Raw genomic sequence first — 23,132 nt, 5'->3', positions numbered from 1 at the left:
ATTTCCTGTGTGATACCACATGTAATTCAATTAGAGAATGCCTACTCCTTTTTTTTTTCCTAAGAAATACTTCTTTATTAAATAGAGTAGCTTGGCATAATCTCTGTGTTGCACACGTTCTTCTCTCAACTCATTTTCTGTTGACTTTGTTGCCTTTGATTCATGCTTTCCTTTAAAATATGCTGAAAACCCAGACATACAGTTATTTTTTCCTTACGTTTAGTTCTGTGCTTGTTTTACTAACATCAAATGATACTGTCATATCTTTTGTACTATACAAAAAAAAATTTCTCTGCTTTGAGGTCAAATTAATCTCACGAGACAGTTCTAATTTTCTGTAGTTATTGGTTATGCTGTTTTCAGCACTTATATTGTGAATCTTGGTTTTGCTTTGAATGTACTTTTCAACTTCAATTTCAGATGTGCCCATAGAGTTTTTCTCCTGTTCTTCTATTTATATGGAACACAAAACTTTTGTTAGCAAGTTCTGACTCATGTTACTTTTTGTTGCTCAGTCTGTTTTGTTAAATTATTATTTGTGTATTTTTTCCTTTTCATGCAGCTGAACTTGTAGCATTTTCTTTTAAAGGGATCTCTTTCCTTCCAGCCTCTTATCCCTTTGCTTTAGGGAATCTGTGATGCAGGTAAGTTCCATAAGTATTCTAATGAAGAATCCTTAAGTAACTCTAAAGTAGAAAACATAAAATTGCAATTTTTCATGTATATTATTTTAACTGGTGTATCTATGTAAGGAAACGATACATCAGGGACAGTGTGATTATCTTCAAGCCCTGGACTGTTGCACTCTGAGGCTGTATCAAAGTTTCTGACCTGGACTGTCTGTAAAGGTAAAGCCATTTGGTCAGAGAAACACAGGCTTCTAATGCTCACTGTTAGCTATTCTGTTAACTGGCAATACTGCTTTTCTTGAATATTCTGAAAATACAAATGTGACTCTTAAGGATTCAGTTGTAATGTCGCTGTCTCTTAAGCTTTTTCCTTACCCCACATTTGGTATCACTGAGAATGTCTGAGAGCTTTCTGGTGTGTTCCCACTGGCTGTGGGAATACAGGCCTTTTTTTTGTTGTTTCCTTCATGCAATTTTACTTCTCCAAACTAGTTGTCCAGAAAATTTTCAGATAACTTCATCAAGTTCCAGAGTGCTGTGTTCATTTCTTAATTAGACATTAAATGGTAGGAGTTCAAGGTCCTTCAGAATATAGATTTATGGGTGGCAGTCTTTGTCCTGTGTTCACACTCTGCAAAAGAAAATTATCACACTTGAAACCTTCATTATGTTTACTCGTAGATATTACGTCCCTTCTAAAGAGGGAGATGCTTATGCGGTGTTTGATCCCAGTAGGTTTCCTTGGTGTGTGGCCATTTGCTTCAGTGATAGCGCTATGAGGGAGGAGGTTTGGCACATGGTGCTAAAATTTGCATTGCTTCCTTGACAGAACTCTCTGCTCCTTAAGAAAATGAAATATCCTTGAAAGCTCTGGGTACCAGGATGGCAGAAATTGATGCTCTGTGTGTGTTATTTCCTTTTTTTTTCAGTCAGGGGAAAGGAGGAATTAGCTTTCCATCTCCCTTGTGCTTGGGTCTGAGCAATTAGGCTGCTCTTCTAATGATATGCTTTCAAAAGTGTTCATTAAGAAGCAGCGGGATGCTGATTTTTCTCTGCTTTCCTGTGTGACCAGGCTTTTCAGTTTAGCAATACAGAATCATGCCTAAACAGCTGTTGAGTCAGGCTGTCGTATCAGTGAGGCAATTGTCTTCTGCCCTCCCTCTGATGAGAAAGTCGAACAAAGGAATTTACAGAATGAAACTGCAATGCAGGGCACTGCTTAACACTGGATCTTAAACCCATTTAGAAAAGCTGCTGCAGAGCACAGTAGCTCATTTATAAACAATTCAGAAGGACTAACTATAAGAGTCAAATAGTGTAATCCTCTGCAAATTGAACTGACTCTACAGAATGATCTTCAGTTGTGGTTTCTGCAGGAAAATGGTTTGGCTATAACAGAGTTCAAGAAGGTTTGCTGGCTCAGAAGCATGGCTGATAAGATTTGGCCAGATACCAGCTTTGATATCAGCTTTTTCTGGTGAGATTTCACTGAATAAACTCCAGTTTGAAAACCATTCCTAGCTCTGTGGAGTATTCAGGCCTGGATGGCTGTTGCATGTGATAATGTGACAGTTTAATGTGCGGTGTTCTGGAGCTTGACCTGAAATTAGTGGGTATTAATTGAAAATCTGCTAAACCAAAACAGTTGTACTTTATGTAAATAGATACACTTCATGGATAATGGAATTCTCAGTTCATCTAAATGATTCTGAATAATTTTATTATGTACCTATACTGTTCTTCTGGAACACTTTTTCATCACATCAGCTTTGTAAAGCAGCTTTGTACTTACAAACATTTATGTGCAGTCATCATGTACTGCATGAATTTACATCTCAGTGCATAAACTATGTTAATCTCCAGATATTGAGAACATAGATTAAAGTGCTCCTTACTATTTCATTGGTGTTTAAAATGGAGATCTGAGATATTTGACAAAAAGGATGGGGGGTTTTTTGTGTTTGCATATTGCATTACAGCTTCTGAACTCACTGAACTTGCAGGAAGTATCAGCTCAGTTCTAAAATAAGTAAAATAGCTTACCTTCTGTCATACTGAGCAAATGAATAGTCACAGCTGACCGTGTCCAGATACTCAGATTATTGCTGGCCAGTTGATCAGAGGCTTTGCTGAAAAACTAAGTGAAGGAGTTTAAATTAGTTCTGAAGTTCTAGTAGGGCACTGAGCTGCTGGAGTTGAATAAAGGTTTTAAATTGACAAAATCCTGCCAAATCTTGCTGCCGTTGCTTTTCAAGTGTGATAACAGAGTATCTGGAGACAGTGCATAAGGATTCCCATGCCAGAGCAGGAATTTTTCCATATGCATAGTGCTATGCTAGTGCATGATGGATAGAATATGTCCAGTTCTTCTCGGTCTGTTCCATAGGTCATTACTGTTTTGTTTGTTCCTGTCCCTCTGGAATTACTCATTCATCAGTACAAGGATGGTCTTTGACAGAAAACTAGATTCAGATTGTTTAAGCCAAAACTAACAACAGTTTTCTGTTGTGTATTTCAGGATTTTGTGCAAAAGTGTGCTCGTGTCTTTTTATGCTACAACCATGGGTCTTTTTTGTTCAGCCTAGTGATCTTGCCTTGCATATCATAACAAGAAGCATGTTTAGGACTCCAATAAATACACTAGACATGGTATATAGTATTTGCAGTTGTGGTGATGAAATAAGGCTATTGCTTTTATAAATCTCAGTATTCAGGAGTACATATGAATAATTCAGTCGGGAGCCTAAGATCTTCATATATTGCCACCTGCTCATTATTCAGAATTCTCATTATAGCCTGCTGTTGCCCTAGCAACATTCTGAAAATTAGTACTGCATCTATGAGAAAGCTTTTGTTTATCTAGCAAAGCCCACCATCCAATCTGTAATATTGCAGGATGCTTCTCAAGTGGATACTCCAGGCCTCAGCCCCGGTTGTTTAAAAAAATAATCTCTTATGTGGCATTAATTGAAGATTGTTTGTTTATGTTGTTTTTTTTAACCATAGATATTAAATATGGTGATTTATGTTAGTCTCCTTAGTGTCTGATAATGCTTTTGCATGATTCAATTGACTAGAGATGCTTTCCTTTATAGATATGCAAGAAAGTAACAATCCTGTGTTGACTGCTGGTGTTCTTCCCAGGGTCCTTCATTCCCTCTTCTCTCCTGCTTTTTCTTCCCTCTGTCTCTTGACTTCTACATGTGAAGTCAGAACTTGTTTAACCTTGAGTGCTCTGCGACATAAAAAGATAGATTTGTGCTCATGAACTTAACAGTAGCTGAACGTGGAGCATGGATCAAGAGGTGGTGGTGTTTATAGTACAATCCGTGAATCCGCTGTTGTGACTAAAGGAACTTATCTCAACTTGCTCTCGCTGTTTCGAGTGAAATATGCTCCCTTCTCTCACAAGATATACCCACAGAATCTCCTGGAGCAAACGAAGGGGCAGAGCTGAGATATTTGATGGTTTTGTTTTTGTTTTTCTTGAAAGGAAAAATAAATTGAAACAATATTAGAAACACCCAACTTTCCGAATCCTCTCCCTTGGCGCAAAGCAAAAGAAAGCTGCCATCTTTCCCCCAACTTTTATTTGCAGTTCAGATCTTTGTTGCATGTTGTATTGGACTTATTTGGTTCAACTCCTCAGTTGCTCATTCGGTTCTGAATCTGCAGAAAGGAATCTGTACCTTCTCTGAAAGGAATTTTCATTCTTGGTTTATCTGACCTATCGATTTGCGCATTCTAAGATCTGACAGCAAAGAGGACTTGTACTAAATTAGCACTTCAGAAAAATAGGATTTGCCCTGACATAAAGGCCTCAGTTTAAATGAACGCATTTCATAGTGTTTTCCCTCCGAAGCACTTAAGGGGTGGAGGCTGATGAGAAGTAAGCTGCTTTTCCTCATCTTAGCTGCAGCCTCCCCTTTCCTAGTGTTAGGCACCTGGCATTGAATCTCTGTTTCTGTGTTCACAGGTGTTTAGAATTCTTTAGGGGCGATAACACAGCAGCTTAACCTGAGCTTTCCAAACATCTTTGTTTTTCTGCAGATATGAGAGCGGGCTTATGGTTTGGTTTTTGATGTTTCACGGGTAAATGTTGTTATTTGGGAACTTCTGTTTCAGCTCTCCCTTTGCAGAAGATAACACTGATTTAGAATTAGCAACTTCTCATAGGTCTCTATGTTTACTTCTTCAGTCTTCACAAAACTGCTGGTCATTGTATCTTTTCAGTAGAAAGGGTAAATCCATAGTTTTATTTGTAGCTTAATAATGGTTTCCCTCCCTGTACTCACTCTCCTCGATATTCCCCCCCCTCCACTCACACCATCAGCAATGCAATATGTTGGGCAGGCATTTTGTAGAGCAAGCATGAAGGCTGTGAAAGGGTTATATCCTTTTTTGGGAGTAACACAATGAATGAGAATGTTCAGTAATGGGAAAAGCCGGGGGCAACATGAAGGATTAAGTAATACACAGCAGCTGTGTACCCCACACTGCATATATAAAGACCTCATTTTCCCTTTCATTCATTCTTGTTGCTAAAAGCAAACATCACATCCAGTTAAAGCTCTGCAGTTTGTTAGCCATGTGTCTCTTTCTCCAGGACTTTGCTCCTCTCCTTTTCTGTCCTGAAAATGTAAAGGCGTAGAGATCTTTCTGCGAGCGTTTTGCAGGAAAGCAGAGGTAGAGTCCTTCTGCATTTGTGCAGAATGGAATTATATAATTTTTTGTGAGTATACAAATAAAAACCAATAATTAATAATAATTTCCCCTGACAATAGTACAGCCAACCTAGGGAGTATTTCATTTGTCAGGAGAATGATTCTGAAGTGGCTCTCTGTGTAGTGTATCTTTTGCTCTTGGGCAAGCCTAGAGACTCATTCCTTCTTCATTAAGTATGTGATTGCTTTCTAGTCAGCCTTTCATTTATCTCTCAAATATCTCTCCTGTGTGTTTGATGTGTGGTATTGCTTTGAAATTTAAATTGAATTGAAACTTTATATTCGCATATCTCTTTCTGTGCTTATTCTGTTAGATAGTTTTCTGCAAATGTAATTATGTGCGTTTGACAACAGATAAAGTTGAAGATCAGTTAAGTTAAGTTTCTGATGTTCCTGTAAACTAGCCCTGTGCTCCAGTACCTCTTTCCAGGATGTGAGTTGTTACTTAATCTAAGTGTATTGCTTCAGTATCTTTTCTTGTTTGAGAGAAACATTAACACATTCACTTCAAATTATTTTCCCACTTCACATTAATGAGTTATTTCTGTATTCTTTTACATGCAGTTGTATTTGGCATAATCTCTGTAAGAGACATTCATAGAGCTGTAGACACAACAACAAATGAGCATCTATACAGTACATTTCTTAGGCAGGACTATTTTGGGTAGTTATTGTTCCTTCTCCAAATCCTCGTTTCTATTTTAATAAGAAGCAGAGATGCCCTGAAGACTATTTCAATACCAAGCTAAAAATTATTTCTCATCTTTTAAGGACAACTTGAATTGTTGTAGGCATTTCTCATTTTCTTGTGGTTTTAACGTAGTGTCTGTGAAGGAATCTCTCCGAAGGGATTAAAAATGTTGTCCATTGGCAGTTATAATAACATTATGACACCTGTGTTTTGGCATCTTCCGCCATAGACTGCCTCTGTTTTTCTTTTTTTTCTATTTTTCCGCACTCTTTCTTCCTTTCCCACTCTTCAGCAGCCTTATCCAATCTCCCACTTCCATGAAATGGACGACTGAAGCTACAGATCCCACGCCAGTCTGTATGGAGCAGCGACTGCAAGGGGAAGTGTGACCTGGAGGGAAGCTGAACAAGAAGGGACTCAAATTCACTCTTGTACAACAATGAATTAGAAAAAATCCTGAATATTAAGCTAACATTTTACTCCTACTTAATGTAGTTTATGCCTCTTTTCACCCATTTTGAAATTTCAATAAACAAAATGTATTTTTTTAGTTGACATTCCCATCAGTTTGTTTTCATTACAACACGAGAAAGAGACCTCTTAGTAGGTTGCATCTAATGGAAACTCGCTACAGACAGTTTTGGGGAATATTGTACCAATTGTCACATTGTGTTGATGTGTTCCTATCTTTTTAAGTTTTCGTTTTTGTTTAGATGAATGTGGTTTTAAAGGTAGGCAGCTTTATTATGTTGTTTCCTAGTATGATTTTCTAAATTAATGATTTGTCCTACCTCTATATGTTATTGAATGCACTGCTAAAGGATTAATGTTTATGAGGTGGGCAGTTTTAAAACTTTGATTTGTTACTGACTGGCATTTGTAGTGAGCAGATCTTTTAAGCTGTCAAATAACACGTGTATCCCTGATTTTGTGTAGGAAAGGAACCATTGCATAGATGAGCATGTTGGTATTCGCCTGTGGGAAATTTAATGGCACTCTGTTGTTTGCTGTTGGGTTTTGTGTGCTTTTTCTTTTGTTTTCTAAATCTTCCTTCTACACTTTGTGAGAATAGGCCATGGTGGTAATTCACAGTGTCTGTGACTCTTGTTCTGGTGGGAGGTGGAAAATGCCTGCTATTGGGAGCTTCATAGCTTGCTGGATTACCAAACTCCTTTTGTAATCTGTAGCATCCCTGGCCCTAAGCAGAGTCGTTCTGGCCTATGAACTTGGAGTCCGCTGCTTCCGCTGTCTTCTGTTGAAACTTGTGACTCTTGCAGAGGCCCTTTTTATTCTCTGTTCTTATATCTATAAATACCAAAGGAAAAAATGTGAACTTACATATTCCAAGTATATAACTTAATTCCGTATTTAAATTGGGAGCCGCTGTGTTCAGTTTGGATGCCTGTTTTCCGAACGTTTGTATCTTTCTGAAGGTTTGCATCTTTCAAGAGAGCTGCTGTTTGAAGGATATCTGTTGAAAGTAGCAATGCTTTGGCTTATTTATTTAAATTACCTTTATCGAAATATTGTTGAAAAATATCAATCCAAAAAATATTGAAGTCGATGTTATGTGTTGAAACAGAAGAGGGATAGAAAGTGAGGGGCTGGGGTTTGTTTTCAGCAGGAGATGGCTTGATGTTGGTGTGGGGTATGGGTACAGAGCTGTGAACACCTCTGCAGTGGAGCTCCCAGAGTAGAAGCAGTGTAAGAGCCAGGAGGTGGCATGTGCTGTCAGTTAGGTCTCCGAACGATGTTTGCTAAGCCAGCCAAATCTTTGTCAGCATAGTTGTATCTGTAGAGATTTTGCTGGTACAGCAATGTCATGTGAGAAGGGCTTTCATTTCACCTCGCAGGCCAACAGAACAATGTTAGCAAAATTAAAGGCAATTTAGTTGCCTTTCGCAAGCATTTCTAGTAGCTTTTTCCTCTTGAGACAAGCATGCTGTTCAGCAAGAGGCTTAGTTATTCAGTGCTTATTTTCCTCTGGCCTAATGCTTTTCTATTTCTGAAATATATGGTTTTTGAGAGGTTAATTCTATAATGTTCAGGCTAAAATGGCTTTTGTCTGCTACTCTAAGCTGACCTTTGCAGTTGTTTTCCTGTGAGACAATGATAGCAAAAACAGTTTCGGTATCTGGCTTGAAGGCTGTTTCCAAAAATGTTTCTTTCCCTCTGTCTCCCTCTTCAGCCCAAAAGTAAAGGTGGGAGCAGAACAGTTCCTGATGTTGTTACAATTTTAAGTATCTGGGATAGGTTGCTTAATATTACTGCTGCCGTTAGAGTGGACCAGCCACTGAGTTGTTTTGTAACACATTTTCATCCAACATAGATTGTTCAAAGCTAGAATTGTAATTTTGTAAGGAGCTCTAAACACATGGACTGAATTTTGGTCAGGCAGTATCATGGTACGCCCTCTCCTTCTTTCTTTTTCAAAAATGATTTTGATGGTCAGAATTACTTCTATTAAAAATGCATGTTTTCACACCGTGCAAAAACACCTAAAGCCTGCTGGATTTAGAAGCTGCCTGGCAGAACCTTTTTGTTGCCTTATGCTGTAGCGGTGCTTGAATTATGAGGACTGTTTCCCACACCATGAGGAACCCAGACAAAATGAAGTCCAAGAAGAGAACTAATAAGAGAACAGCAGTGCTGCATGCAGAGGGATCTCACTCTGGCTTACTGCTGAGGATCCAGTGCTCAAGATAACTGCAGTACTGTATGGTGCCAGTCTTTGCAGACTGTCAGTCTTGTTCTAGGACAGAATTTTTAAGTTTGTAAGTGAAAGAAAAGGTCACATTAGCCTTGCCAGTTGCTAAATTCCTTATTCTCCTGTACACATCTATATTCCTCAACTTGACATTCTTTTACCACTGTCAGCCAGCTGTTGTTCAGTATTACTCAGAATAATAATTACAAAAAAGTCAATAGTGGAGCCACTGAAGGTCTGTGTGAGCTTTGACACCACTGAGGAGGCATATTTAAGATGTAAAAACATTCTCTTCTTCCAGCTTTTGCTGCTGTATTAGCACCCTTCTAGCAGAGGTTAATTTTGAAGAGGCAGAGTAACTCCATGTCATTCTTTTATATTCCCATCCATCATCTTGCTGTTTTTTGGAAAATCTGATTAGTAAGTAGCTTACTTCTTATTTGATTCAATTAGCGTCTTCTAATGCTAATGCAATAAATAGCATTCCAATGTTAACTCTGTACAAGTTTTAAAAAAGCAAACTGTAGAGTGTAGTATTGGGAAAAGTATTTATCTGTCAATCGTATGTATTAAGGTCAGTGAATCATGGATTCATTTCTACAGCATTTTTTTAGTACACAAATATAAACAATCAACTTGCTTTTTGATTCACACTTTCAAAAAAATGGAGAATGTTCTTATTCAAGTGCTGCACTATTAGTCATTTCTGCATATCATTGTTGAATAAGGAACCCAACATTCCTTGCTCCTTTTTAAATCATTTGATGGTTCTCGACCTTAGAACATAGGAGATCATGTAGAAAGTATGTGCAGAATTACTTGTTGGCTGTCTGGAAGATGGGAGCAGCTGGCTGTCAACAATTCCAATTTCTTTATTTGATAATTGTACACATTTGCTTTGAATTTTATGCTAAATGTTAGTTATTAGGTCAACTGCTGTGTCTTCATAAAATCTGTATAGTGAATTCAAAAAGCTTTTGAACCCATGGACTGCAGTGGTAAAGCTGTGAGAGAAGGAGAGCAAAACATGGATCGCAGAGCCTGCCTTGTTACTCTCAGAGCATCTGTGAGCGTTGCCTGCCCTGTTGGCAGGAGGGAGAATTGTGGCTCCCACTGCAATCCTTTACTCTCCAAGTTGGGAGTTTCAGGATTATATCTTTTTGATTATTTTCCTTTCCCTTTACTCCTTCTGTTCTCCTTTCTGCTTTCTGCCCCTCTCCTAGGGAGAATTTCCCAGAAGGGACTTAGTCTGCTCCTAAGGCAGGTGCCAGTCATCTTGCCCGTTCTTTGTCTTGGGAATCATCAACTGACTGTTGGTTAATAGATGGTTTGTTTTGTTTTTATCCAAGAATATTAATCTACATCTCCACATAGATAATTGCACTGATGCTATTGAACAGTGTCCTTAATTGACCACTGCGGTACTGCTGACACAAAACTTGCCTCTATAAAAGGAGGGAGGAGCAGTTCTCTCTCTGTTCCTTTTGTTGCTAACGTGATGCTGACTAGCACAAGTAACAACTCCTCTGTGCACCACTGTAACTCAGTAGCCAGCAAAATCTTACCCTAGCAAAAGAGCTTGATGGTTTTCAGTCACTTGCTGTTGAATCACAGCATGGAAAAGTTTAGCAGACATGGGAGTTGGTGTAAAGGTGGAACTGTGCCCCAGCAGCATGGGCAGAAGTACAGGGAGAGAATGGAAAAAAGACGGCCTTCCCTTGGTAGCACCACTGAGTTTATTTGATGATTTACCTGCCCAAAGTATTAGTCTTACTGGCTAAAATTAAGTAGTTCCATTTTGAATTTGTCCAACAACTTCAGAGATCTAAGCAGTAGCTAGACGCAATAATTCTTTCAGTTATAGCTGTAATTTGTATTCTCATAAGAATGAGATAATTTTGATCAATATCTTTTTGCTTAAGGCATAAACATTTTTCCCTTTCATTCTAACAAAGAAACATTAGTGAGTTCTTTGTGTTTTTGGTTAGTCAGGCAGACGGATGTTTCTTCTACTCATACAAACCCTGAGGTTATGATGCTAACTTAAATATGTTTATATTGTATTTAAATTTTGCCTAAAATAATTGAGATGAAAAATATCTGGAAAAGCTCTTGTTGTATGGCAAGTCTTCTATTCTCTGTCTCTTTACTTCATCTGATGGTGAAGATGGTTCTCATAGCAGTGATGGGAGGAGTCCCGATTGCTGATCAGCAAAATTCTGTATGTTCATCTTACCCGGGTTTCTTCTTCTGAAAGCCGTGGAGTCTTTGGAATTATGAAGTGTTCTCTGAGCACTTACAGGAAATGCAGACATACCAGGGAAAATTAATTTCTGTTTGTATGTGGAAAATGCACAGCAACTGTGTAGCAAAGGAATACACTTTCAACATATACATGAAAAGCTGGGGCAAATAACCGGACTAGCTTCCTGCCTGTCTCTGTGCCTGAATGTTTGCAATTACTTCTGCCCAGCTGCTATCGGTGTTGTATCTCACCTGTCTTTCCTAGGACTGCGAGCTAGTCTAGGATGGTCAGAAGCTCCCAGCCATTCCTGCCTCAGACTCTAATATGCTCTTTTCTACTTTTTTTTTCCTCCATACTGTTTAACATGAACTTGAGTGTCTGTCTTAAGGGATACAACACACAGGTAACTGAGTTCCAGCCTTTTCTACTCAGATAATACAGTTAAAGCAACTTCTGACTCCTGGGGAGAAATGTAACTGTATTAACTAGAGCAACTGTTGGGCACTGAGACAAGGCAAACAATTGCACGCTGTTTGGAGATTTCCGAATCACTTGCAGCAATCCTAACTGGGAATTTAGTGCTGACTGTGATTTTGACTATCAGATTAGGGGATAAACTACTTAAAACTAATAAAAATGAGATAGATATTGTACACAGCAGCAGATATTCTTTAGACTTGTTGAAATAGCTGAAGAGCATAAGCTTATTTAAGAAGTAAATTTTCATTTGCCCATTTTACTGGCAGTGTATCTGCTTTGTGTGTTGAATGTAGATTTCAACCCCCCACACTTCTAATCCAATTTCCTGCCCTGTATTTGATGGATACCAGTTATTTTGTCAGCTGTGCTGTATTGTTGTTTATTTTTGATGTGTTTTTGGTTTTTTCACCATCATGATATCAATAATTGCTTCCAAGAGGAATGGAAAATCACCTTTTCTCTTCATCTTCTTTTCAAAAGAATCAATTTCTTCCATCCTGGGCAGAGCAAAGCTTCCTATCTTTATCTTCATTGCCTAACAAGGAGCAGATAGGAGTCTTGATGCCTATTACAGAAATTGGATTAAGTTGAGTAGATCCTGTTCCCAGAAATATCCTCACTCATTACAAGTCAATTTAGCACTTTGCAAATGATGGTTTTCAAGTCAGAAACTGAAACAAAAGATCCAGTGGTTTTATGTGTGTCATGATTCTGTCATAAAATTCAGTAGTTTTGCTTAATGACTTCTTTTGATGTCTTTTTTAGTCACTTGCACTTTGGATTACAGAAAAGAAGGCAGTAAAAGCACAGCATTGATTTTTTTTTTATTTTTCTTACTGAAAAGTGTATGCCTTCCTTGCACAAGGCTTTCATCTCACAACTTATAACGGCAATTTTCCCTCTGAAAAGGGGCACGTTCAGAACAATTGTCTGGACTAAGTGATTACTGCTTTTCAGAAGGAGAAATGAAAGAATTTAGGGTGATCTGTGGTATACTGTTATCTAGATGATGAAGAAGGGGAAGAGTGTGCATTTCAACTTATATGTTGTCTGGACTGTTCAGAAGGGTGTCTGTGGTCTGTTGCAGCGCATAAAAATACTTAAGTCTGTTTAATCCAACCTGTGTAATAATAGAAACTAGAATTGAATGATCTCAGCTATGAATTTGTCTGAATTATAAGGAACTTTGGTGGTGGGATGCTATCCAAGTAACTCACTCTTGTGGCTCACAAATCACAAGATTGCCCTATGAATGTCAGTGAATCTCTGGTGGGTTTTTTGTTTGTTTGGGGTTTTTTTTAAGGAAAAATTAGGTAGGCCATGATTCAGTTTTCTGTTTGTATCTGTTGCTGTTAATCTGAATCAGAGGCTAAATTGGCAGGCTTTAAATCTGTCTGCAGTTGATAAATCTGTTCATAGCAATTGATAGGATTATTTGCAGTTAGGTTGCTTTAGAAAACAAGGATTTTTTATGTACTAATCTTCTGGATTGCCAAAAGCAAGTGCATAGATCTTTGCAGTATGAGTTGCACTGAGGTGAACGCTGGTAACCCTTTTTGGTATATGTTTTTAAAATGGTGTTGCAAAGAGACCAAAGTGGATTTGGGAAAAATAAAGAAATAAAGAACTTTCAATATGTGTGGAGGCAGTACTGATGACTGTCATTGCACTTGTGACCCGGGTAGTGTGTAGGAGGTAAATTAGATTTTAATTTCTGGGATTATATGTGCAACTGGACATAATCTTTTTTTCTTCAGCCTGAAATCTTTTAAAACACTTTTTCTAAATGTGATTTAAATGCTGTCAGTTAAACTGAAAAGCATCTGTATTCAAATTGTGTAAATGTTGAAGGTTTGTGTGAGCGCCTTCCTAAGTCTTAAATCACCATCTGGATTGTCTGGAAAACAAACTCAGCAACTGAACAGCTCCGCTTATCCTTCCCTGCATTTCTGTCATCGTTTGTTTCCAGCTTGTTCTTTCATCTCTAATCCTTTCCCCTCCATTAACGATTTGATGTTTTGAAAACACGGCCAGGCCTCTTTATTTTCCATGCTTCCTTAAGCCCAAGCATCTGTAGTATCTTGTATTTATCAAACTCTGTTGCTTGAGATCTGAAACTGATCTGTGGCTGGGGAACACGGTCTGTGTGTTGCCTCGCTCTGCACACTGCTGCCATCCCCTCAGTGGTGCTGGGGCACAAGTGCAGCTCGGATACTCGAGCGATGAGTGAGTGTGGATTAAGATCCATCCCTTAGCAGTTAAGGAGGAGAAGTGAAATGTCAAATGCTGTTTAAATGATCACTTAAAATCTTTCCTCGCCAAATCTCTTTTGCAAGGTAATGGCTTTTGGTTCTTTTTGGGGGGTGGTGAGGAGGCCAGGAATACAGTTTTTCATTTCATGCTTGTATATTGTGAAGTGCTGCCTTGGGCTGTTTTTACAGTCACCGTTTTCCAGGATAAGGATTTAATATCTTATATACAAAGCAATTTGTTTACAAGCTGGTGAGACTTACTGTTGTGGAATGTGAAGTGTTTGCTTTCTTTTGTTTCGTTGTAAATCCTACTTGCCAACTTCAGTTCTGTAGGTAGTTGTTGAAACAGGATATGGCTTTTTCTCTTGTAACGTAGAGTTCTGTATTTAGCTAGCTTCCGTGACATCAATTTATGTGAAACCATTTGCAGAATGGTGATATTGACAAAGCAGTCGAACTGCTGAAAGGCTGGGCACTGTCACATGGCCACAGAAGATTGCTATTAATCTCATTCTAGCAAGCTCGTAGCACACGTTTTTCACATCCCTTTGAGCTAAGATGCAGCATGTGGGAGGCACTGAAGATCTTTCAGGATATGTCTTTTGGCCCCATCTTCCTGCATGTACTGCAGCTCCTCGTGTTGAAAGGGAATGGCTTAGTGTGGATTCTGTACTTACATTGGTTGAAATTCTTCATAACCACAGAAGAAATGGCTCATTTGTTTCTCATTTCACTTTAAACATTTGGATGTTTTTCACTTGTTGGTTTGTTTTCCTGAAACTGTTCTAATTATCCTGTTACTCACACGGAAATTGAGTAGTTCAGCTGGGGTAACAGAAGGTATTCTTGGTGTTCACTGTCATTTGTACTGCTTTTATGATAAGCCCCGGAATAGTTGTGAGATATGTGTTTGGGGAACACAGTACAGAGATCCTGGTAAGCTTTATTTCAACATGTCTTTCAGAGTTGAGCTGCAGTTCTTGGCTTTGGGATATTTCTGCCACGTCCCTGGGATACATTTTGTTTGGTATTCGATAGCCGTTGTTGCCTGCCCCTTCAAACACACACCCTTGTGGGTGGTGGCATTATTTATTTCTCAGGAAAGCAAATCTGCAAAGAAGGAAGATGGAACTTTGTCGGTGTTCTAGAAATTTGTAAAACCTGATCAAGGGCACGTACTTGAGTTGAATAAAAGTATCTTCTACAATTCCAGATGCCTGAAATATAGATTATGTATTGTGCTTGTAGATTAACAACAATGAAGAGAGAATTGCTTATACTTAGAAGGTTTTCTGAGCTTTCACGGCCTGTTGCTCCTCCACACCTGCTGGGCTTCTTGTTTACTGTCTTTTTCAGACTTTGGGAGGATACCTTCTTTATAGGAATAGTTTCACTGGGATGCCAACAGAAAGCTTATTATGACTACTTTGTATCTCTGCAGCACTGAAATGCAAGTCTGATGAAAACTATTACTGCTGCTACAGGCAAAGCAAGTAGCATGAATACATGTGAGAAATGTGCTTTTTTTCTTTAAATGGATAATCAAGGTTTTGGATTGGTCACACCCCTCCCTACCCCCAAATAAAATTATCGTGTGTTTCAGTTGTCAATATTTTTAATGTGTTTATTTATTTAGGCGTTTGAAAGGGATGTTCTTGCTGATTCAAGACAACATCGTTCTGTCCGGGACTTTACACTGGGGATAAGGACATGGGACTCCTGCCAGATTCCAGATGGTTCATTACAACTGACATCTTCGTTGACAACTGTGAAAAGGAACTTTGGATTATTCTATTTTATTTTTGTGGGAAACCACAATCCCCAAACTGTAGGACACATCAGGTAATAAATCCAAATACTTACTTAGATTTTTCTGTATGTTACTTGAAGGCATGAAGCGTGTAGAACGTAGTCTTTGTTTTCTTAAAGAAATTGAATATTCTTGGTTTTACATCTTCTACTCCAATTAAGTAATGGTAATAAATTATATTTAGTATTTCGTTGGGAAAATTAGAGTGGTTCCATTATTGGCTCTAATCATTAGAGTTCTCTTTATATAATTGATTGTTACTAATAACTGTTGATAATTTTCATAGTAATTGCTGTTTCTGTCTATCTTTACTTCTGAGAGAGTGCTTAATTTAATATCAAGGCTATTTTCACTGCATGTAATGTGTAAGAGAGCTCCTGCATTTGGAACCTGTCCCATTGTTTACTGACAATTAGAAAGCTTAAAATTTTAATGAAACTCATCTGTGTTTGCACGCTTGGTTCATTGTAATTTATCTACTTACTCTCAACTCTTTATGTGTAATTCTTTCTTCCTTTCAAATCAGTAAATCTCTCCTTGTTTCTATTGGAACCTAACTTGATTTGGAGCATTGGAATGCTTAAGAAATTTGTTTTTAAAATACAGAAAGGAAAATCTGCAAGTGTCATCCAACAGTGTGGTGCTTAGTTCTCTCATATAGAAAGTGTGGCATGATATGCTTCTGGTAGAAGTGGTAAAATGAAAAATGATCACTCCTTGCTTCTGATATGAGACAAGAAGAATGTAATAGGAAAGCAAATCTTCACAGCAAAATAACTTTATTTTGGATAGCTGCTTAGGTATGTGTATTTCTTTAAAAAAAAAAACTACTTAGTGATTCACTTTTTCTTTGTCCTGAAGGTTCCGTGTTTCTTGTAGAATTTTAAAATAATCTTTTCTAATGAGGATGTCTGATATTCTTACTGTAAAAGATGAAACTGATGCAATGAAGGGTTCAGAAGCTGAATTTAAAGATACAGATCCAGTTGAAAACCTTATAAAATCAGGAAGTCAAGAGCAGATTGAAGTGGAAAAGGATGAAAATTGCCCTGATAGCAAAAACAATATGCCGGTAAGAAGCTTTTTCTCTTTATTTTTCATTGATGTATTGTGTTAAATGAGTCTTTCTAATTGTGTTCTCATTTTTGTCGTGATCTCCTTACATGTTGCTTTGACATAGATCAGTAGAACTTTTATTCACTTCTTTGTTTATGTTTATATATATATATATATATATAAAGGTCAGTCATTTTTGATTGATTTGGATAAGTGGTTTTCAAAGGAACCAGACAGGTTGTCTGTTATTTATGTTTTTATGAGTGCACATGTGAAGCTAAGTCAAGGCTTTTCTATTATAGCAGAACAAGAGGAAAACTTGGCAGTTCAAACATCTTCAGCTGTTTCTGTATTGTCTGTATTTCAGAGAATTTGCTGTATTGAGAATACACTATATAGACTAATAGGATTTGTTCAAGACACTGAAATATTGAGTGTTGGTAGTATGGATAAAGCACTACAGAACAGCTCAGCATGCCTACCCTGAATAGGAGTGACCAACCCAGGGATTCTGAGCTATGGGTGGCTCAGGTTTAACTCTTACAGAATAGCTGTCCTGCATGAGGCTGAAGTAATCAGATGTCAGTGATCCAAGTCCTGGATATTAGAGGAATCAAATCAGCAATCTGGGTCCAGCTATTCTCCCTGCATCAGTGGGGAGGGAAACAGTGAGTTTTCATCCCATCTTGGACGCAGCCAGTACTTATGCACCTTCCCTTTTCCTCAGTATTCCCCCACTTGACAGCTGTGGTGTGCAAGTGTCACGGAGTTGACCAGATCAATCTGTGTCCGTGACAGGGGCGACAGGCCTCTGCCCTCCCCCCCCACCCCAGTCCCACAAAAAATGGGAAGGAAGGAAGGGAGGAAAAGAGCAGCGCCAACAATCTATGGAGGAAAACTTGTTTTACTATAATATTGGAATACAAAATAACACAGTATAATACAATTTAATTGAAATTGAGATTAATAAATCAGACAAGATGAGAGAGAGAGTTCCCGGGACCGATTCAAACCTGAAAAGCTTGGAACGGCTAGGAAAGCACCCTCCAGCACCCACTGCCAGGCAGCAAGAGAATGCCCCCCCCCCACCCGGAAGGGTCAGATCCCGTGACTGCTGTAATGTACAGGGATAGGTAGCTGGGACTGGGGCAGTGACACTTTAATGCCCCGTACACTACATGATGTTTTGATGTGGAATACTGAAACCATAAAAAACAAAACAAAAACAAAAACATAGAACCATGACATTCCACCCCTTATTCTACATCGTTACATCATGCTTAAAATATATACACATATATATATATACAAACAAACAAAAAATGATTAAAATGCATTACACACACATGGATATACATATATACATAGAATTACTAACTGCGCTCCCCCGGCATCAAGTTTCCTTGTGGTACACATTGGACATCCCCATTCTTCTGCATTACCCACCAAGTGGATCCTGGTCCCTGGGCAAAAACTGTACCACAGAGAGGTTTGCCCTTCCCAGAAGCTGGAAGAACCCAAACTGCCTTTCCTAACATGTTCTTTACATGTACAACAGGGACTTTATCTCCCTTTATGGTATGTAGGGAACTGGATTGGTTAGGACCATCACGATTGATAGATCCTCTGGTATTAACTAACCAGGTGGCTTCTGCCAAATGCTTCTCCCAGTGCTTAAATGTTCCGCCACCCAGTGCTTTTAGCATCGTTTTTAACAACCCATTGTATCGTTCAATTTTGCCAGAGGCTGGTGCATGATAGGGAATATGGTAAATCCACTCAATGCCATGATCTTTGGCCCAAGTATTTACAAGAGAATTTTTGAAATGAGTCCCATTATCTGACTCAATCCTTTCTGGGGTGCCATGTCGCCACAGGACTTGTTTCTCGAGACCCAGTATGGTGTTTCGGGCAGTAGCATGGGGTACTGCATATGTTTCGAGCCACCCAGTGGTTGCCTCCACCATAGTAAGCACATAATGCTTACCATTGCGAGATCGTGGCAAGGTGATATAATCAACCTGCCATACCTCCCCATATTTGTACTTTTGCCATCGCCCTTCCTCCCAGAGAGGTTTCATCCTCCTGGCTTGTTTGATGATGGCACATGTTTCACAGTTATGAATAACCTGTGCAATGGCATCCATAGTTAAGTCCACCCCTCGGTCTCTGGCCCATTTGTATGTTGCATCTCTCCCTTGATGACCTGAGGTCTCATGGGCCCACCGAGCTAGAAATAATTCACCCTTGTTCTGCCAGTCCAGGTCTATTTGAGCCACCTCAATTTTGGCAGCTCGGTCTACCTGATGGTTGTTTTGCTGTTCTTCAGTAGCCCGACTCTTGGGCACATGAGCATCTACATGGCGCACCTTCACAACCATATTCTTTGTTCGGGCAGCAATGTCTTTCCACAGTTCAGCAGCCCAAATAGGTTTACCCCTTCTTTGCCAGTTATTTTGCTCCCATTGCTGTAACCACCCCCATAAGGCATTTGCCACCATCCATGAGTCAGTGTAGAGATAGAGCATTGGCCACCTCTCCCGTTCAGCGACATCTAAGGCCAGTTGGACAGCCTTTACCTCTGCAAATTGGCTTGATTCGCCTTTCCCTTCAGTGGCCTCTGCAACTTGTCGTGTGGGGCTCCACACAGCAGATTTCCATCTGCGATGCTTCCCCACAATACGACACGAGCCATCTGTGAACAGGGCATATTTCTTTTCATTCTCTGGTAGTTCATTGTATGGTGGGGCCTCTTTAGCACGAGCTACTTCTTCTCCTGGTGGTGTTCCAAACTTTTTACCTTCAGGCCAGTCCATGATGACCTCTAGGATTCCTGGACGGCTGAGGTTCCCCATCCGTGCCCGTTGTGTAATCAGTGCAATCCACTTACTCCAAGTGGCATCAGTAGCATGATGGGTGGAGGGAACCTTTCCTTTAAACATCCAGTTCAGCACTGGCAGTCGAGGTGCCAGAAGGAGCTGTGTTTCAGTACCGACTACTTCAGAAGCAGCCCGAACCCCCTCATAAGCGGCTAAGATCTCCTTCTCAGTTGGAGTGTAGCCCTCTTCCGACCCCCTGTACGCCCGACTCCAGAATCCCAGGGGTCGGCCTCGGGTCTCTCCTGATGCTCTTTGCCACAAACTCCAAGTGGGACCGTTCTCTCCAGCAGCAGTGTAGAGGATGTTCTTTATACCCTGTCCTGTCCGTACTGGCCCTAGAGCCACGGCACGGGCTATCTCCTGTTTAATCTGTTCAAAAGCCTGCTGCTGCTCAGGGCCCCATGTAAACTCATTTCTCATTCGCGTCACATAATAAAGGGGGCTTACAATGAGGCTGTAGTTTGGAACATGCATTCTCCAAAAACCCACTGCACCCAGAAAAGATTGTGTCTCTCTTTTGCTAGTGGGTGGAGACATAGCAGTGATTTTGTCGATCACATCTGTCGGGATGTGACGACGGCCATCTTGCCACTTTATGCCTAGGAACTGAATCTCCTGGGCAGGTCCTTTCACTTTGCTTCGCTTAATAGCAAAACCAGCACTCAGAAGAATTTGGATTATTCGCTCTCCTTTTATGAAGGCTTCTTCTGCTGTATCGCCCCACACAATGATGTCATCAATGTACTGCAGGTGCTCAGGAGCACTGCCCTGTTCCAATACGGTTTGGATCAACCCATGGCAAATGGTTGGGCTGTGTTTCCACCCCTGGGGCAAACGGTTCCAGGTATACTGAACGCCCCTCCAGGTGAAAGCAAACTGTGGCTTACATTCTTTGGCCAAAGGAATGGAAAAGAAGGCATTAGCAATGTCAATGGTGGCATGCCATTTGGCCGCTTTTGACTCCAGTTCATATTGGAGTTCTAACATGTCCGGCACAGCAGCACTCAGTGGGGGTGTGACTTCATTCAGGCCACGGTAGTCTACCGTCAGCCTCCATTCTCCACTGGCTTTACGCACTGGCCATATGGGGCTGTTAAAAGGTGAGTGAGTTTTGCTGATCACTCCCTGGCTCTCCAATTGACGAATCAACTTATGAATGGGGAGCAAGGAATCCCTGTTGGTGCGGTACTGCCGCCTGTGCACCGTTTTTGTAGCAATCGGTACGTGTTGCTCTTTTACTTGCAGCAGCCCCACAACAGACGGATCTTCTGACAGGCCAGGCAAAACAGACAGCTGCTTAATGTTGTCTGTGTCCACAGCAGCTATTCCAAACGCCCATCGATACCCCTTAGGATCCTTGAAATGCCCCCTTCTGAGGTAATCAATACCTAGTATACATGGAGCCCCTGGGCCCGTCACAATAGGATGTTTCTGCCAGTCCTTACCAGTGAGGCTTATCTCAGCCTCCAACACAGTCAATTCTTGAGAGCCCCCGGTCACTCCAGAAATATGGATTGATTCTGTCCCTTCATGACTCGAGGGCATCAGAGTGCACTGTGCACCAGTGTCCACCAGGGCCTTATATTTCAGTGGTTCTGATGTGCCAGGCCATCGAATCCACACAGTCCAATATACTCTATTATCCCTTTCCCCCCCCGACTGAGGGCAGGGCCCCTCTATTCATTACCTGTGGTAACTGGAGCAACTGCACTGGTGGTTGATCTGCCTTGTAATTCTTTCACCCGGGCTCGTAGTACAGGAGTAGGTTGACCGTGCCACTTCTTCATGTCTTCTCCATGGTCACGTAGGTAATACCATAAGACAATTCGCGGTGTATTACCCCTTACTTGAGCTGGAGAGCGTCTGCCTCTAACAGCTGAGATTTTTGATGGTGCACGTGAGAAGGAAGGTTCATCGTCTTTAATTAGGTGGGCTCGCATCATCTCCTTCATCTCCTTGATCTCCTTCATTAGACTCTTTTGATTATCCTGGTCTTCATCAAGTGTCTCTGATACTGCTACAGGTTTGTCACGGTTAATCAGTTGAGACATTTGCTGCCGCGTTTCATTCAGTTGGTCCGTCACTTTTGAGATAGCAGCTACAGCAGCATGAATGGGGGATAGCAACTGTTGATAGTTTTGGAGCGTAAGAATTAATTCATAAATTAAGGGCGTTCTCTGTTGTTCGTTGTATCTGTCACACGCTGACATTAGTGTAGAGGCATATTTGTCCGGCGCTGTTGTCACGAGTTTCTGCCATATCTCAGGTGTTGTCCTCACTCTTTCAGGGTCGCGGTTTTGTTGTGGTAGGTTAGGAACAAAGTTAGGGTCATACAACATTTCCACCACGCCTATTTCCCTCAAATACTGGATACCCTTTTCAACTGTATCCCATTTTTTCATCGCAATCTTCAAACCGTTTTTGAAGGGATACTTTTCCTTCACGGCTATTAACACTCGTTCCCAGAGGGAGGCAGTTTCATCCGAACACCGACTAATTCCTCTATCAATAGCTGGATCTCTGGCAATGGCGCCTAGCTGGCGAGCTTCATTACCATCCAGAGATAAGCTATGGGCCCCACTGTCCCAACAGCGAACCAACCAGGAAACAAGACTTTCATTCGGGTGCCGTGTAAACTCCTTTCTTGAACCTTGGATTTCAGTCATCTTTAGAGGCCGGCGAGTAGTAATAGAGATTTCCTCTTCATCACTCTCTTCTGCATGTCTCTTAGTTTTCCCTTTTGCCTTTCGCGATGGTGGTGGTTCTGAGGAGGGCCCCTCGCCTGGATCTTCCTCTGCCTCCTCCTCCTCCTCTTCTCTTTTTCGTTCAAGATGCGAAGACACTCGTTTCCATTTCTTGCCCTCCACAGGAGCAACTGGTATTGTTACTGGTGTCTCCTGTGATTGATTAGATTTGACTTGGGGATTTTCCCCTTTGGCTTGAACCTCAGCTCGGAAACTCTCTCTCTTCAGAATGGTATTATATAGGGCACGGTAAGCACAAGCCAAACCCCAAATAAGTTGTACCTCCTTAGATTTATGTAAGTCGCATAGTCCCTGACTCAAAAACTGGCTTAGTTTCTCAGGGTCCCACAGGTGTTCAAGAGTAAAATCCCATGACACTGCGGGTCCCCATGCTTCTAAGACCTTTCCTAAACCTCTCCATATTCCCTGCCAGTCATCATTCTCTAGTTTTGGAGGTGACTCCTTATTACGAATGCGTTGGAGTACATTCAGGAGAATTGATGACACGAACAGCAACAACAACATGAGTATTAATTCAAGATTCGTAAAACGTTTGATAAACCGAGAAGAAAACCTGGAGACTGGTCTGAACATTGTATTGTTTGTAAAATTAGTTATTCCATTTGGGATGTAGCTGTTTGTGAAATTAGCCATTCCATTTGGGATGTAGTTGTTTGTGAAATTAGCCATTCCTTCTGGGATGTAAATGTCAAAATTCAAATCATACCACATTGCAAGTAGGTAAAACATAGGTGTCTCCATCAGTGCCCTTAGGTAGTTATATATGAATGCAATTCCACAACACGTAAGTGTGAGATGGATTATTGGCCAGTAGGTTGTGAGTAACACCATTGCTTTAAATCCTTTACCCAGCACCCCCACAATAACGAGTGGGTTCATCACTGGTGCTTGCTA

The 23,132-nt window shown here is 40.4% G+C and overlaps 1 protein-coding gene across 2 annotated transcripts in view; it reads left to right on the top strand.

The window, feature by feature from the left end:
• Positions 1-15,438: 15,438 nt before the first annotated feature.
• R3HDM1 (R3H domain containing 1) overlaps positions 15,439-23,132 on the top strand; it is a gene marked incomplete at both ends in the record, with an annotated part of 48,495 nt that continues 40,801 nt past the window's right edge. Inside the window, one exon of one of the 2 annotated variants that reach the window (XM_079538810.1) lies at positions 15,439-15,570. In XM_079538810.1, the coding sequence (XP_079394936.1) occupies positions 15,439-15,570 (132 nt within the window). Of the gene's footprint in view, positions 15,571-16,439; positions 16,611-23,132 lie in introns of those variants that run through there. The other variant, XM_079538809.1, reaches the window with a different exon arrangement.

This window comes from Tetrao urogallus, assembly GCF_951394365.1.
Source record: "Tetrao urogallus genome assembly, chromosome: 8".
Classification (NCBI taxonomy): Eukaryota; Metazoa; Chordata; class Aves; order Galliformes; family Phasianidae; genus Tetrao; species Tetrao urogallus.
This window is presented reverse-complemented; position numbering and strand designations above follow the sequence as displayed.